The 16,358-nt window shown below is 51.7% G+C and overlaps 1 protein-coding gene across 2 annotated transcripts in view; it reads right to left on the bottom strand.

The window, feature by feature from the left end:
- Positions 1–5,821: 5,821 nt before the first annotated feature.
- The window catches only part of STXBP1 (syntaxin binding protein 1), a 70,775-nt gene continuing 60,238 nt past the window's right edge, over positions 5,822–16,358 (bottom strand). Inside the window, exons 18-20 of one of the 2 annotated variants that reach the window (XM_032865917.1) lie at positions 14,685–14,839; positions 13,026–13,151; positions 7,628–7,763 (exon numbers count right to left, since the gene is read on the bottom strand). In XM_032865917.1, coding sequence (XP_032721808.1) covers positions 13,042–13,151; positions 14,685–14,839 — 265 coding nt within the window. In that variant the 3' untranslated portion in view covers positions 7,628–7,763; positions 13,026–13,041. Of the gene's footprint in view, positions 7,764–13,025; positions 13,152–14,684; positions 14,840–16,358 lie in introns of both variants that reach the window. The other variant, XM_032865918.1, reaches the window with a different exon arrangement.

Here is a 16,358-nt window from a genome sequence, read left to right as displayed (position 1 = left end):
CTCTGGAAGGAGTTTCTTTAAGTTTTGTTCTGGGATTTGATGTAGTTTTAAAATATGGCTTAGCAAAAGCATGCTATGTTGGCTCTGGAGTGATGGGCCACTCAGATCCTGAAGATAAACCATTTGAACAAGCTCCTTGCTACCAGAGAAATGGCTTACTCAGCGCTGTGAAGAGAAGTTTTCAGCCTTGTGTCCCTCACATTTCTGTGTGGAAATGTAGTCTCAGGGCCTCCTCCGGCATGCTGAAGAAGCTCCAGCACCCAGGGCTTGAACTTGACTGCGGCCACACGGGTTCTGTTTCTTCCTGCGCTGCATGAAGGTCGGGAGGCACTGCCCACTGGGGGCACAGGCGACGAGCCGGGCACTCATGGAGCTGGGCTGTCCTCACCGCTCTCGGAAACGGGGCTCTTTCAACTCTGGCCCCAGGGGCCCTCGACTCACAAAGAAAGCACCAACCAACCAGAAAACTACTGAGCATGGGAGTGTCTTAGCCCGTGTGGGCTGCTGTAACAAAATGGCAGCAGACCGAGTGGCTTAAAACAGCAGAAAGTTCTTTCTCATAGTTCTGGAGGCTGGAAGTCTGAGGTCAGGGCCAGCAGAGTCAGGCAAGGGCCCTCTTCCTGTTGCAGACCTACTACTGTTGTGTCCACAAATCAGAAGGGGCTGGGAGCTCTGTGAGGTCTCCTTTATGAAGAGAACATCTGATCCCATTCATGAGGGCAAAACCTCCAAAGGCCTTAATCACCTTCCAAAGGCCCCACCTCATACCGTTACCTTGAGCATTAGGTTGTCAGCCTGTGAGTTTGGCGGGGTTGGGGGGGGCGGGGACGGGACGACACAAACATTCAATCCTTAGTGGATTTTTAAAAAATTTACCTTTAAATTGTGGTAAATGCATATAAAGTTTACCATCTTAACCATTTTTTTTAAAGATTTTATTTGTCAGAAAGTACAAGCGGGGCGGGGGGGTGGCAGGCAGAGGGAGAGGAAGAAGCAGGCTCCCTGCTGAGTGAGGAGCCCGATGGGGGGCTCGATCCCAGGACCCTAGGATCATGACCTGAGCTGAAGGCAGATACTTAACTGTCTGAGCCCCCAGGCACCCCATCTTCACCAGTTTTAAGTGTACAGTGGCATTAGTACATTCACATCGCTGTGCAACCCCCACCATCCATCTCCAGAGCTCTTCTCACCTTGCAAAACTGAAACTCTACCCACTGAACACGAACGGCCCATGCCCTTCTGAGCCCTTGGCCATCACCGTTTTACTTTCTGGCTCTATGAATTTGACTACTCCAAGTACCTCATCTATGTGGAATCATACAGTAGTTGTCATCATGTGATGGGCTTCCTCCACGTATAATCTCCTCGAGATTCATTCGTGTCATAGCAGATATCCTTTTTTTTTTTTTTTTTGCAGATGTCCTTTTTAAGGCTGAATAATATTCCATTGTGTGTCAGTGGTACATTTTGCTTATCCATCCAACTGTCAGCAGACACTTGGGTTACTTCCACCATTTGGCTGGATGAACAATGCTGCATGAACATGGTATACGAGTATCTCTTAGAGACCCTCTTTCAACTCTTTCGGGTATATGCACTGAAGTGGAACCACTAGGTTACAGATGGGATACATGATTTATATTATGAGATACATATTTGGTCTTCATCTCTGTTTCTGGCACAGAGCTCCTAAAACCCCTGTAATCTCCTAAGTGATAAGTGTGATAAAGGTGTCTCAATATTTAAATATTTTATTTTATTTTAAAGATTTTATTTATTTGACAGAGAGAGAGAGATCACAAGTAGGCAGAGCAGCAGGCAGAGAGAGGGGGAAGCAGGCTCCCTGCTGAGCAGAGAGCCCAATGCGGGACTCGATCCCAGGACCCAGAGATCATGACCTGACCGGAAGGCAGAGGCTTAACCCACTGAGCAACCCAGGAGCCCCAAGGTGTCTCAATATTTATAACATACTTCTTTCACCCACATTGGAGTTTATGTTAATGAGGGGACTTTTGGAAAGCACCTAAGGATGGGGGCTGGTTTCCAGAGGAACCAACCTTGTGATTGGAGGGCTGGAACTTTCAGTCCCACCTCCTGACTGCTAGGGATGGGGGCAGGGGCTAGAGGCAGAAACAATCACCAGTGGCCAATGATTTAATCCACTGTGCCTATGCAATAAAGTCTTCATAAAAAAAAAAAAAAAAGACAAGGTTTAGAGAGCTCATGGGTTGACAAACTGGAAGCCATCCATGTGTCCCTGTGCTGGTCTGCAAACTCCTTGGGGACAGAAGCTCCTTTGTTTGGGACCTCCCCCTATGTATTTCTTCATCTGGCTGTTGATTTATATCTTTTAATATCCTTTGTAATAAACCAGTAATCCAGTGAGTAAACTGGTTTCCTGAGGCTCTGATTTACATTTCCCTCATGATGTATAAAGTGGACCATCTTTCCATGTACTTATTGGCCGTTTGTATATTTCCTTTGGAGAAACATCTATTCATGTCCTTTGCTCATTTTTGAGTCAGGTGTTTTATTGTTGAGTTGCAGGAGTTCTTTATATATTCTGGATATGAACTTATCAGATACATGATCTGTAAATTTTTTTCACCATCTGTGGGCTGCCTCTTCACTCTGTTGATTGTGTCCTTTGATATCAGAAATTTTACATCTGGATGTGGTTCAAACTATTTTTCCTTTCATTGCCTGAACGTTTGGTGTCATCTGAGCATGGGATTTTAATGAAGAGAACAAGCCTTCTCTGAGCCCTTTGCCTTTGCTGAGGGAAACCTCCTGCCAAGAGGGGACTCAAACCGCTCATCGCTGTTTACTCCAATTGAAAAGGGAAGCATATGTGTTGACAACTGGTGCTCCAAATCATTTTTCATTCTCTAAATGACTGTTTCCACCAGGCAAATTGCCATTTGCTCAAGCATGCTGGAGGTCAGCAGCAGCTGGTTTTTCATAAGCTTCTTGGCAACGTTGCATCCAATGCTCTGATTGCTGTCTCTGTAGTTTGGGTTTCTTCCCTACCTTTAGCGATGGAATTACTTGGTTTCATTCTAGAATATACTCTTCTGTGATTGGTGTGAGGAAAGCTGCTTGGCTAACGGACGAGGTCGCGGTGCCCGGGTACTTGCTCTCTGACAGTCCTCCTTCGTAACAGGTAGTGTAGGGGGAACCGGGGAGGGGTAGCTTGCTGTCCTGGGAAATCCAACTTTTATTGTTTTGTGTCTTACTTCCATTCTTCTTTTTTTTGGTTGCGGTGTAAACTAATCATTCTTCTTCTTCTTCTTCTTTTTTTTTTTAAGATTTATTTACTTATTTGAGAGAGAGCTCGTGCACATCTGCATGCAGGCTGGGGGGCCAGTGGGCGAGAGAGAATCTCAAGCAGGCTCCCTGCTGAGTGCAGAGCCCCATGCAGGCTCAATCCCAGGACCCTGAGATCATGACCTGAGCCAAAATCAAGAGTTGGACGCTCAACTGAGCCATCCAGGTGCCCCTAAACTAATTCTTAGAGAGTTATTAGTTCCAGCCCATGCTGACTCATGTTCTGTATTCACATCAGAATCCTGTCGTCTTTTTATACTGGTACTGTTTTCCTGAGAGCAGAGAAACTGGGCTCTGGAGTCAGACTGCCATGTTTAAATCTAGGCTCCGTCATGTGCCATCTGGAGGCCTTGGCCAAATTCCTCTGTCTTTGTGTCTTTGCTTCCCCATCTGTCAGTAGGGATAACAATGACCTCTAACTCCTAGAATTGAGAAGAATCAGCAAGAGAGATAGAAACACTCATGCCGGACACATAATACTTGCTCAACATATATTAACTACAAGTAGAATAACTATTTCTCTATTTTTTAATTCAGTGAAGCACTTTGAAGCCATGGATTCATTTTGTGACTGGGGATCTAAGGAAACACCACAGCGACCATCCTTTGCCTCCTGGGTGGCCGCTCTCCTGACTTCGGTGTATTTGTCATTCTTGTGCGTGCATCTGCACATTTGCAACACTTGTGTCCGTAAGCATGGTGTAGTGCTTTTTATGAGGCTTTAACACCTTACCTAAATGTATCATTCTGTGTGTATTTGTCTATAAAAGTCCCTTATCAGGGTCACGTGGAATGAGACCCACAGCAGATTTGAGCCAGGCCTGCCTGAGGGTGAGGTCTGTGCCCCTGGCCACTCTGCCGTTCGGTATCCAAGGGAGGAATGTCTGGTAGTGCACGGAGGCAGGTGAACGGGTCCCCGAGCCGGGTCTGGCCCCCTGGAAAGGCAGAGTGACCGGCTACAGCTCTTAGATCTGTCTTGGTCTAGGACTGCTCAGTTACTGAGTCAGCGCCATCTGCTTTAGCGTCAGAACCCCCTGTTCCTCCAAGAATATCTAACATCACTGGAGACTTTCTGGAGGGGCGGCCACAGGCTCCATCTGTGCTTGTAACACGAAAGAACTGCCAGAGCATATAAAGGGTCCGGTCGCTGCTGCTGGCTGGTGGCAAGGGGGGTGGGAAGGAGGGAGGTATCAGAACTCTGGGTCAAAGCCTGTCAGAGGCAATCAGGGAGAGACTAGCCAGCCACTAGCCTGGGCCTGGAGGGGATGGGCGGCCTGGAAGGAAGAAGCAAATGGCATTTACTTCGCTTTAATGTAAATTCAGTTTAGAATGATTTAAAATTTAGGGGTACCTGGGTGGCTCCGTTGGTTAGGCGCCTGCCTTTGGCTCGGGTTGTGATCCTAGAGTCCAGGATTCAAGCCTGTGTTGGGCTCCCTGCTTTGCAGGAAGCCTGCCGCTTCTCACTCTCCCTGCTGCTCCCCCCGCCTGTGCTTTCTCTCTCTGTCAAATAAATAAAATCTTAAAAAAAAAGAATGATTTAGAATTTAAACATTATAATCTTGGATTTCATTCGAGGGTGCTTTGTTACTGGGGCAGTGACTACTGCTATAAGATGGTGAGTGTCTGATGTCCCCCGAGCTGGAGTGGGCTTTGGGGGTTACTGCCTTGCTCTTGGCCTTGGCTTCCTCATCTGTGAAACTGAGAAGGGAGCCACCCAACAGACGCAGCACACGAGGGATCTGACGTGGAGCAAGGACTCAATATATGGTCACCGTCATCATCATTACGTCCCTATCTGGCAAGTCTCACCAGCAGACAGCTGGGTCGAGGAGCTGTAACATCCGCCAACTGGCCTCAAGCTGTTAGAGGTCTTCATGCCTTGAAGGAGATCAGGATTTGAATGAGACAGTGACTGAGGACCAGAGAGCAGAACCAGAAGTTCCTACAAAGAACCCCACTCCCTGTGCCTCCTATTCCAGCAGGTTTCCGGTGTGACCCCAACCCTAACTCAAGGCCAAACCCATCTCCATCCATCCAGATTCTGAACAAGCTTCTAGAGCAATAGGATGCGAACCAGATCCTGATCTGGAAGGCTCATAAGGCCAAGGGTGTGGCAGCAGGACGAGAGGAGGAGAACAGGCAGATAGATGAAGTGCCCTCATCGCCCTTTTGCCCTGAATGCACGGCCGCCGAGCAGGGAGCATCTGCGGTCTCTGAGTAGAGACGTCTTTCTGATAAGGACAAATAAGACCAGAAAGAGCTCCCTCGGCCACAAGCAGTGCCCTGTTGCTGCCCAGGGCCCAAGGCAAGCTTCGTGAACTGTCCTCGAATGTGAGACCATTACAGATCTTAACGTGAGCGATGCTGACTGGGGTCTGGAAGACTTGGGGCCACAGCCGGGGTGGCAGTCTCCTCTGAAACAGGCCACCGCAGAAGCCTCCCTCCTTCGACTGTCAGAGCAAAGCCAGACCAGGAGCCATCGCGGACGCCATGAATGGGTGCCGACTGATTGATTTATTAGACTCGAGCGCTTTAGTACAGAATGGTACAGAGATGATACATGTTTGTGCTTCAATACTTTCCAACACTGAGATTCTGAGAATTTCAAGGTAAACAAGTTTCAAGACAGACTAGCTTTTTTAAAATATCCTTTTGATAAATTATTTTTATATAAATAACAGAGAAAGGAAACCCAACATGTTCGACACACAAGGCCCTGAAGCGTGAGCCCTGTCGGGTCAAGGGGAGGGGACAAAACAAGCAGTGACAGCAAGAAACAAACCAGTGCAAGCACCTACGGTTCTGTCCTAAGGAAACGGGGGTATCTTCAGGGGGAGAAGGGAGACAGAGAGAAGGGGCCTGAAAACTAATCTGAGTGCGCCAGGGAGATTCCGAAGCCTTGAGAAGAGAACACCACGAAGCGTCTACCGGGGAGGGTGAGGAACGCGCTCCGAAAGGAGAGCGGGCGGCCGCGTGGAGCTAGCACACACCACGTCTGCAGGGACATCACGAGACAGTAATATGCACACAGTCTGCAGGGGTTCAAGGGCAGCGGGGGGCTGGGCAGGGGACATTTTTGTGACTTCCACTGTCATATTTTGCGACACCAGCAGCAGCACACGTGGTGCGCTCACCATTGGAGAACGGAGAGCTGCTGAGTCTGGAGGATGACCAGACATCCTTTCTGCGTTTGCTTCTTTCATTTTTGCTTTAGAGCTAAGTTTTATACAGAGAATAAAATGATCATTTTCTCTTACAAACACGACGACGTATGACCCCACACGACACAAAATAATGTATTATGAAGTATCTTAAACTGAGGATAATCTGAGTGGGAACAGGGTCTGCATAAATCCAATGGGCTGTTTTTCTGGGGGTTTGAAGTCTTAGGGGCATAGACCTTTGTCTACAGGAAAGGGCCTTCTGCTCAGATTCCGTTCTAGTTCATTCCTCACCTGGGGCTCCGCCCGTGCTGACCACGCTGAGAAAGAGGAGTTCTGTTGGGGGTGGTGCCTGGGAAAGGAAAGGGTCTGGCCAAAAAGCCCAGCCTAACTGCTTCTCCAAGAGACAAGAGTCCTGGTGGGACTTGCTCCACACTCGCTGGGCACTGTGACTTAGGCTGTAAAGGTGGGGGGTGGGGCGGGGAGCGGTGACAGGCTGCGGGCAGGCAGCCCAGCACCGGGCCTGACTTCATGGGTACACTTCCAGCCCCTCCCACAGCCCCAGCACAGGGATGGTAAGCCACTGGGGAAGGCTAAGAGGTCTCTTCCAGCTCGAACCTCACAAGATGTCACCTGATCTTCACTGCTAAGTTTATCTGGATAAGAGCAGGCTGAGGGGGTAAGAACTAGAGTGAAGCCAACAGATTAATCCTCAGTTTGAAATATTCCAGGAACAGACATCTCTGTGATTCCTGAAAAAAAACCAGGAACAGCCCAAAACGGATTTTGTAAAACACCCAAATGTCTTCCCATACTCAAGCAATTTGCGCATGTCGCACTGGGTTATATACAAGGTCATGGAATCATAATAATGGGAAGAAGGTGTCCATTCATTCTAGAAAGTTCTACAACTTCTCCAGCAGTGTGTCCCTTACGCGGGAACTTCTCCTCTTAGGACACATATAGAAGATACCCTTTTTAAAAAACACAATGCATTATTTTCTTTTGTTTCACACAAGAAGAGGGCATCATTAAACACGAGAACGCAGCGGCGACAGTGCCGGCCAGGGCGTGCAGAGCTGGGGGAGGCAGTGGAGGGACGGGGTCAGCAAAGTAACCGAGGCGGGCAGCGGTAGGGGCTGCGGAGCACTGTGGGAAGAGGGTTCGTTTTTTGGAGGGGTGGCTTATGTTTTTAACTGCTTATTTCTTCATCTGTTTTATTCAGTTTCTTCAGCGTGTCCAGAAGTTTCTGTGGGGTGAGAATGTGCGTGGATCCTGGGGGGGCAGAAAAGACAGTGAGCTTGCTGGCTCTGGTTCCCACCGCATCTGCTTTCCTGCTCTCCGCTCCCCAGCTCTGCACCCATTCCCCCACCCACACCCTGGTCTAGAGGAAGCAGGGAGGGGGTCAGGGGTGGGGTGTTGGGGCCACATCACAATAGGCCTGGGAGACATTTGGGGGCTGTAGATAAATAAAACACATCCTCTGGCTCAGGCAGGGCCCCAGGCTATACCAAGGAAGGAACCCGCCTCTCCTTCTGGGCTCAGCATCATCAGCCAGGGGACGGGGCAGCTGCATTTCTGATTCTCTGTTGCACTCGAGGTGAAGCCAGGGAGAGGAATTCCAAACCATTTGGCAGGGGAAAGGCTGGGAAGGGGGCGGGGGTGGTAGGGGGCTGTGTGTGGAAAGGATGGTGCCTCCTAGGGACGGAGTGATGGGCACGGCACCCTGGGGGAAGCCACTGACCTCTGGAAGCCAGCGGGCTGGTACTGCCCTTGAGGGTGGGACCTCAGGTGTGAAAGGGAAAGGGCCAGGGTACCTGAGGCCTTACCTTGCAGAGACCGCACATTGTAAGAGATTAGAAATGCTTGCAAAAAACTTAAGCTAATGGAATTAGATATACTTCTACTGCAAAAATAAAAAAATAAAATAAATGAAGTCCTTTTTCATAAGGAGAGAGAGAGAGCGCTAAGAAGTGCAATAAAAAAAGATGCATGGACCGTGTGGCTTGGACATGGACTTTACTGGAACAGAACAGAAGTGACCGGTGTGTGAACATGAGGCCGGCACACATGCAGCAGCGGGCTTCAAAGAAAGAGGTCCCGGTGGGAGAGAACTGAACAAAAGAGCCGTACTTGAAAATGTGCCCCCCTGGAGGTGCAGGCGAGGGCGTGGGCCTGGTGGGGGTGGGGACAGAAACTGCAGGGGCCAGATTTCCACCCTGAGGGTGAGCAAAAGAAGGCTTTGGCTGGCTGGTTGGGGGTGATTCCAAGTACCAGGGTCCCTGTGCCTTCGACCACTATGTGCTCAGCTGACCCGTGACTGCTGGGACTGCAGGCCTTGAACCTGCGTGCCTGGTCCGTCCAGACCGGCAGCAAACTTGGAAAGCCCTTTCTGGCATGAGGGGCTTCTTCCAACGTCCCATCCACAATAGTTCAAGCCCTAGCCACCTGTCACGGCCCCGAGTGAGGACTTAGAGCCCACAGCAGCCCCTGCCCTCGAAAGCTGACCCATGGCTCTGCAGATCTCCCTCAAAGCTACCAAAAAGCAGACTCATTTCTGCGACCTTACTGATCTTCCTAGGTGTCCTAAAGAAGGTCAAAGGCTACTCCCCAAGTGAGAAAACAGGAAAACACTGCCAAATCCTTAACAGCGAACCACTGCCAGAGCGAGGGCCTTCCAAATCTCAACTCCACGCAGTCTGTGCGTCTGACATCTAGAAAGCCTCTGGGTATTTTGTGCAGAGATTACCTTGGGGTCTTTCCAGGTAAAGGCAGTAAGAGTGCACGTGCCAGAGAAACCGTCCCTAATGCCCACCCCCGACACCATCCATCTGAGTTCCAGGAAACAGGGCAGAAGACTCGATTTACTGGAAAAATCAAAAGGGAGCCTCTGGTCAGATGCCCATCCCAGAACGCTCCCTGCCTTGCTTACGTGCAAACTCGAGATCTGAGGGAGGCAGAAAAGGGTTAAGGAACCCATGCTCCCAGAGCTTTCTACTATCTGATAGCTGACCATCTGGTGTTCCCGGTCTGACTGAGAGAAGTTTCTCTGCAACAGGCCTGGGAATTCCTGGGCCCAGACTCAGTGGGTGTCTTTAAGACTGGCTGGTGTTAATCTGAATCACCTGAGAGCTAACTCTTGTCACCCAATCACCTGTCTTGTTGTAATACCCTGGTCAAGATTTTCACCACCACAGACTGTGCACACGGAGCTGGGTGACCCTGTGACCCACACGCTGCAAACCCACGTTTTGAACCCCTGGGAAGCTGACCAGGGAGACCCTCCAGAACCGCAAGAGGGGGTCGACTGCTCTGAGGGTCCCTCTTATGCTCTGTAACCGCAAGACAGAAATTTGAATGCTGGTCTCCAAACACAGTCACCCCGAAGGCAGCGCTGTGGGCCAGACACAGTGAGTTCTGCCAGGACAAGATCTTTCCTAGGAGAATCTGAAATTCAAAGTGTTCTTAGAGATCGGCTGGTCTAGGCATTCCCGGCTTTGGCCAAAACGGACCTACCAACCCAGACGACCCAGGGAGGCACCAGGCAATGTGTGTATTTAAGAGCAACCCAGGCGAGTCTGACGATCTGCCAGGCTTGGGAACCAAGCTCCGGTCCACTCCACATCCTAAAGATGGGAGAATGAAGCCCTAAGTGAGTGCTTATCTGCGGCCCTTCGGTGGCACGGCCAGGCCCAGAACCCATGCCACTGGTCTCAACTCTGGGCACCTGGGCTCCTGGCCCTGGCAGGGGACGTGCAAGTGAATGCTTGAATAGCATCTGGGCGATGGGCTGGCTCTGAATTCACATTCAAATCTGAGTCCCACTGAAAAATGAGACTTGACTCCAATTGGGAATAAAGTAAAACACTCAATGTAAAAAAACAAAAACTTTTTCCCAAGGGCCAGTGCTATGTAACAGCTTCTCGGAGCACCTCCGCTGGCTTCGGACGGCGCCTTGGACAGCCGCTCAGGATTGCTACTTCTAACATAACCCCCCAGAGCTGGGGGTGACGGTCTAATGCAGAGACTTCACTTCTGGACAACATGGAGAGACGAGTGACTAAAGGGATTAGGGTGAGTCTGGGGGGCATCTGGGCACTTCGGCTAACCATACCAGCTCCCTTCAAAAGGGAGGCGCCAGAGGACCGAGTGGGTGTTGGTAGCCACAAGCGGGGCCCACCAGGGACACCCTGACCCACTGCTGAGTGGGAAAACTCATCTCTTAGAAGCTAAGTCCCTGCAGACATTGACGTTGACAGGAGACAACCCCGGCCCTCGCCTGTCCTGCGCTGTCTTCGTCTTTGGTCACCTGCATAATCACAACAGAAGGGGGCAAGTGCTATCTTTACCTGCCTTCTGACCTCCCCAGGATTAGGGCTCCTTGTCTTGCCTTTTCCTAACGGAACGCTAAAACACCACACTGCCCCCCCCCCAAAAGCATTCCAGAAGCCAAGAGTATACAACTCAAGTCTATTCGTGTTCTCTGCTCAGACTGCAGCCAGGATCCTCTGTGCTGACTGAACACGAAAGAGGAAACCAGCCTGCGAGGGACAGGCTGCTTCTGAAGCAGGGACTCCCAGAGCGAATCCTAGCGGGAGAGCCTGGGATCTGCGTTTGAGTCTTTCAGACCCTGTAAGGGATCTGCCATTGCTGCAGCCGGACTCAGCATCTGTCCTGCAAGTCTTAAAATACATCCTGCAGCGAATGCCGGTCGCCCCCCCACCCCGCCGTCTGTACACGGAACCAGTTGTCTATGATTAACAACTGACGAGGTACTTCTGAACAATGACTTTTTTTTTTAACAATGACTATTTTTTAACATTTGCTTTTATTCACCACCTACTGGCTGCACTTTCTAGGGGAAGGCAGCTGGGCAGGACGGGAGGCAGCCCAGAGCCAGGGCCAGCCCGCGCAGGCTCATCCCACCGGCAGCTCCTCCCCTGCTGCTGCTGCCCGGGGGAGCCACCGCTCAGCCACAGGGAGGAAAGAGGACAGAAGCGGCACAGCTGCCTGTTCTGACCTTTAGAGCGAGTCCTTTTTTGGCCCGAGCACGTTCTCTTCATACAAACAAGCACGCTTCTGGTGCTCCCTGGTTATGGTCCCGATGGCCCTGTCCCCGGAAGGTCCTCGGACTGCAAACGCGTGAGTGCGGGCCTGCGGACCGAGGCCCCCGAGCTGAATTACTGAATTAGACGGTCAGAGCTCGAGGCGCCTGGGGCCCTGCGATCCAGCCTCTCTCCTTTCTGCACACTGTGTGCATGGGCCGGGGGGTGGGGGTGGAGACGGGACCTCCTACAGTCCCACAGGTGGGCTCGGGTCCAGGCCTCGCCACTGCTCGTGGGTGACTCCTGCTCCACGACTCTCTGGGCCACATCTCAGCCTGGGTGGGGGGTGTGGGAGGTCCGGGGACACCGTCAGTGGAGTGCACAAAGTCAGGCACACAGAGTGTGGCCTCATCCCAGACTGCATACGAAAGCCACAGAGTGACTAATGCCACAGTGGAGTTCTTCAGGAACCGTCTGTCATGTAACACACCAGAGGCGGTTCCTAACACACGGGATGGATGGCAAGAGGGAGGAGGGAATGAGGACAAGAATAAAAGCTGGATAGCCTCCCAGACAGACACGGGCTTCCTGGGTAACAGGTAAAGGCACAAGCGTGGTAGGAGAGAGAAGACACACTCCCTCAAACAGCACACTGTGTGAGGAACGGGTTTTAACCGAAAGGTTCTCATATCTCACTAAGAGACTTCAGTGCGAGAGAGGGGTATGATGACTCAGCTCTGGGAAAAATCCACAGGAGAATGGAAATAAAAGCGATTACTGAAAGAGTAAGTGACTACTAAGGGCCGTTTCCCCCAGACCAACATGAGACCTGAGCTTTCCAGTGGTGGCTGGGGTTCAACACGTACACGGTGGCTCATGACACCATCACCGCTTAGAAACTGTTCCTCGAGCTGAGTGCCTGTTCTGGGAAAAAGACTTTCCAGGTCTAACCACGACCGACGTGGAGTCTACTCTGACGCGCTCTGACAAGCTCCAACGAGCCTCCTTCATGATCAGGTGCCCGCGGATGTCTCCACTGGACCTCTGCCTTCTGAGGATGGCCCCTCGAACTCCTGCAGGCCTCACGCTCTAGTTCTCACCCCCCAAAGGCAGGATGCTATGTGTTCCCTGCCTGGGCCCCATCCCCCGGGCCTCCGGCATCCCTCAGCTTCAGCTCCTCTGAAGGACTGGTCGCAGCAGTTACGAGCACTTTCGGGTTAAAACCCAGGGGGCGGCCCTGCCTGACTGAGCAGCAGGTGACCAGGGCCCGAGTGAGCTGGCAGGCCGGGGCCCAGAGGCTCTCGCGGCAGGGTCTGTGAAGGCAGCACCGGACACATTTTCAATCGGTGTTAAGAACTGCAAGCATTTTCTTGTTGAAAGAAAATCAAATAAATAAACTAAAAAGGGAAAAAGAAAGAAAAAGTGTGACGGAATAATCAAAGAAAACCCTTCAGAGTGGAAGAGTTTCTTTTCTGTAATAAGCTGCTTTTACTTTGTTTCTTTGGCTCTCACTCCATTGTTGGAGCCTGATCCTCAAAAGATACCCTAGAGGACTCCCTGAAGTCGGGGTGTCTCAGGTCCATGAGAAATTTGGTGGGAGTGAGAATGTGAGTAGAACCTGCGGGAGAACAGAGTCCAGCTGACTGCTTGAACAACGGTACGTTATAGGAACATGCCAACTCAGGCCTACGTTTTATGCAGCCAATGAGGTACGAGAAAGCAGGACGCGAGCACGCGCACACGCACACAGGCCTCAAGGACAGCTGGCATGCACAAAGCAGGTGAGGCCGCGCTGCGGACGTCAGCTGTCTGCGCAAGGCCGCTCCGTGAATCAGGGCAACTTTCTCTCCCCAGGGTTCCGCCCCCCAAAAGGGAACTGCCAGTCAGGACCAAAGTCGAAGTGGGGGATTTACATCAAAGCCTGGCTGTGACAGCTTCTGCCCAGGAAAGCTGCATTTGAGCTGAAAATTATCAGACGTGTGCATGCAACACACACACACACACAAGTAGGAGAAAGAGAGCTTTACCACGGGGTCCATGTAACAAAAAGGAGAAAAGAGTACAGGGAGAAGTGGTGACCAGGTGGGGAAGTTCCAGGGAATGGGGAGGGAAAGGAGAGGATGTCCAATCTCTCCACTGAATGGTGGTCTCTAGAAAGGGGGTTGACAGTGTGAGGTCCATCTTGACACACCCAGGAATGGCCACATGGCCTGGTCTGCAGATCCTGGTCACTCTGAGAGCCGGGGGGCACTGTGACTGGGTTGCCCCAAAGCAGAGGTGTAAAACAGACACAGCTTGTAGAGGTGAGGGAAAGGCCAGGGCAGTATGTGCTGATAGCCTTTAGTCAATCAAGGTCAAGAGGCACCCTGGGCAGCTGTAATCCATTTTGTTAAGGGCAAGATGGGGCCAAAAAAGGCATTTAGAGAAAGCATGATTTTTCTCAGCTTACTCTTCTCCTTCCAGCCCTAGAAACTGTGGAAAGGAATAAAGTCTTCCGCTGCCTTAGTTCAGCTCTAATGAGTTGCTTCCTTTCTTCTTGAAAGGAAACACCAGAAAGGGTACGGCCGACCTAGAAGTGGTAGGAACTGTAAGGTGGCGGGGCCCCTTCGCAGAGTCCTGCAGTCAGGACAGTATGTTTCGGGCAATATCTGCTCTCATGCTGTGTCTGTCCGTCTCCAACTGACACATAAAGGAGGCGGCGAAAATTTACCTTCCATTCACTGAGCGTCTTCCGGATATGAGGCCCAATGCTAGGAAAATGCAAAGTCCCACCTCAGGCTCAGCGTAAGGCTATAAGTGGGTGTTCTTAACCCCGTTGGGTTGGGTAAGGAAATTGCGGTCTACCCAGAGGTGGGGCACTTGCTCAAGGTGACCCACTTGGCAGTGGCCGAGCAGGGACGGGAGTCTGGGTGTGTTGGAGTCTGTGATCTGGCGCTTCCCACTGCTTGCAGCTGCCTCTCATCATGAGACCCAGTGCAGACATGAGGAAAGAACGCTTGGCCCCTTAGCTGCGGCTGTCCACAAACGTGTCTAGAGACTAAGTTTTGCAGGGGCAATGGAGAATCGAAGACAGAATGAAACACTGAAGCATGGAATGGGTCAGAGTGCGATGAAGCAGCCCCTTCCGTCTGGAGTACATGCCCCCACTCACCTATTAGCACTTCCCACTTTCCATTGGCTTGGGTCACCTCATAAGCACAACGCATCTCGTTCAGGCTCACGCCCCCAAGGATGAAAATAATGAGGCGGGGACCACTGCGGTACTCCCCCGGGGCCTTATTCTTATGCCAGTGCCCGTAGCGGGCGCTGGGGTCCGGGGGAGAGGGAAAAGAGGAGAGGGAGGGAGAGAGAGGGAAAGAAAGAGAGAGATTAATTGTGTTTATCTGCACTGAAGTATTTAGTATTCCATACCTCAATGACTTAGTCATACATCCGTCTGTACACCAATGACCGAAACAGACTAGTAGAGTGTTGGTTCAGCTGAGCCGCTGTGCACGTTATCAAAGGGTCTGGCGGCCCATGCTGTGAGCTTGTCACTCTCTTGGCAACATGTAGGCAACAGGCAGGCTCAAGTTAGCTTTAAAGTTTGATGTGTTACATCCCACAGCTTCGCCCCTCACGGTGGTTGATGGGCTTCTGCTCTCGAGCGTACAGGTTTCTGGGCTTGTCTGGGACACTCCGCTGGCAGTGAGCGGTGACGACGGAGTCAAGGGCCGTCTTCAGGTTGGCATGCTGATTCATGCACTGAGCACCTCACCGGGCCACGGTCTCCCCCAGCACTGGGGTGGCGACCCAAGGGAGATTCAGCTGTGCCCACCAAGAGCTTGCGGCTTAACTGGGGTGGGTGGGGAGGAGGAAGCAGGTTGGGATCGTGGTACCGAGGAGCTCAGTGCTACCGGGACACACACAGGGGAGGGCCTTCTAGCACCATTCGGGCCTCACTGGAGAAGTCTTCCCAGGAGATGTGACACTGAGCTGCCCCTGAAAGGCATTTCAGTGGTGGGACGGATCCCAGAGGGGCTCCCCCGCCCCTGGGCTTCTCTTAGAAAGTGTTCACCTTGTCCTTAGAAACGAGAAATGAGTTGCTTCCAGGTTAAGAAAATGGGGGAAACAAAACAAAAAGCAAAACAAGGAGAGCGAGTCTCTACTGAAATTTCCACCCTTCTCCCTGACTATTGACAGCATTAAAGTCACTTTCCAATCCTGAAGGTGCCGGGGGTCAACCCAGAGAGAGAATCCTTTGACAGTCTGCCATTGTCAGCCCGCCTCGCTGCGGCACTACCGAGAATTTTGAATTTCACCCCGACGTTGGCAATCAACATCCGGCATCCGGCCTCCACTTGTGTCAGAGGGGACGTGCAGTGCCACAGGGGCCACGCGGGCCTCCAGCCTTGGCCCGAGAGAAGGTCTGAAAGTGAGGGCTGGGAGGCAAGAGAGAAGACGGGCAGGCAGAGCAGGAGCAGGGAACACGAGGAGTTCACCCGGCGGGACGTGCTACTCCAGGGCCCCGGCACACCCTCTTAGGAGCTGCGAGCTCCTGTTCCAAGCTCAGGCGGTCACGGGCAGTTGCCAGGAGCCAGGCCAGGCTCTCGCTGTTGGAGAAAAACAGCAGCACCCTGGCCGGCCGCCACCCCAGGAAAGGTGCTGCTCCGGGTCAGGGAACAGCCTGGACCACACGTACGAGAGAGGCCAAGAGGAGCCTGGAGGCGAAAAACCTTCAAGGCTCATCACAGAGCAAAGCAGGAAAGGCTTCCCGAGGCTTGGCAAGAAGGGGAAGAAGAGGAAACGCTTCTGAAAACAGACCCTGGAAGATGCCGTGAGTGAT

Source organism: Lontra canadensis, unplaced genomic scaffold (genome assembly GCF_010015895.1).
Source record: "Lontra canadensis isolate GAN:19392208 unplaced genomic scaffold, GSC_riverotter_1.0 scaffold30, whole genome shotgun sequence".
Lineage (NCBI taxonomy): Eukaryota > Metazoa > Chordata > Mammalia > Carnivora > Mustelidae > Lontra > Lontra canadensis.
This window is presented reverse-complemented; position numbering and strand designations above follow the sequence as displayed.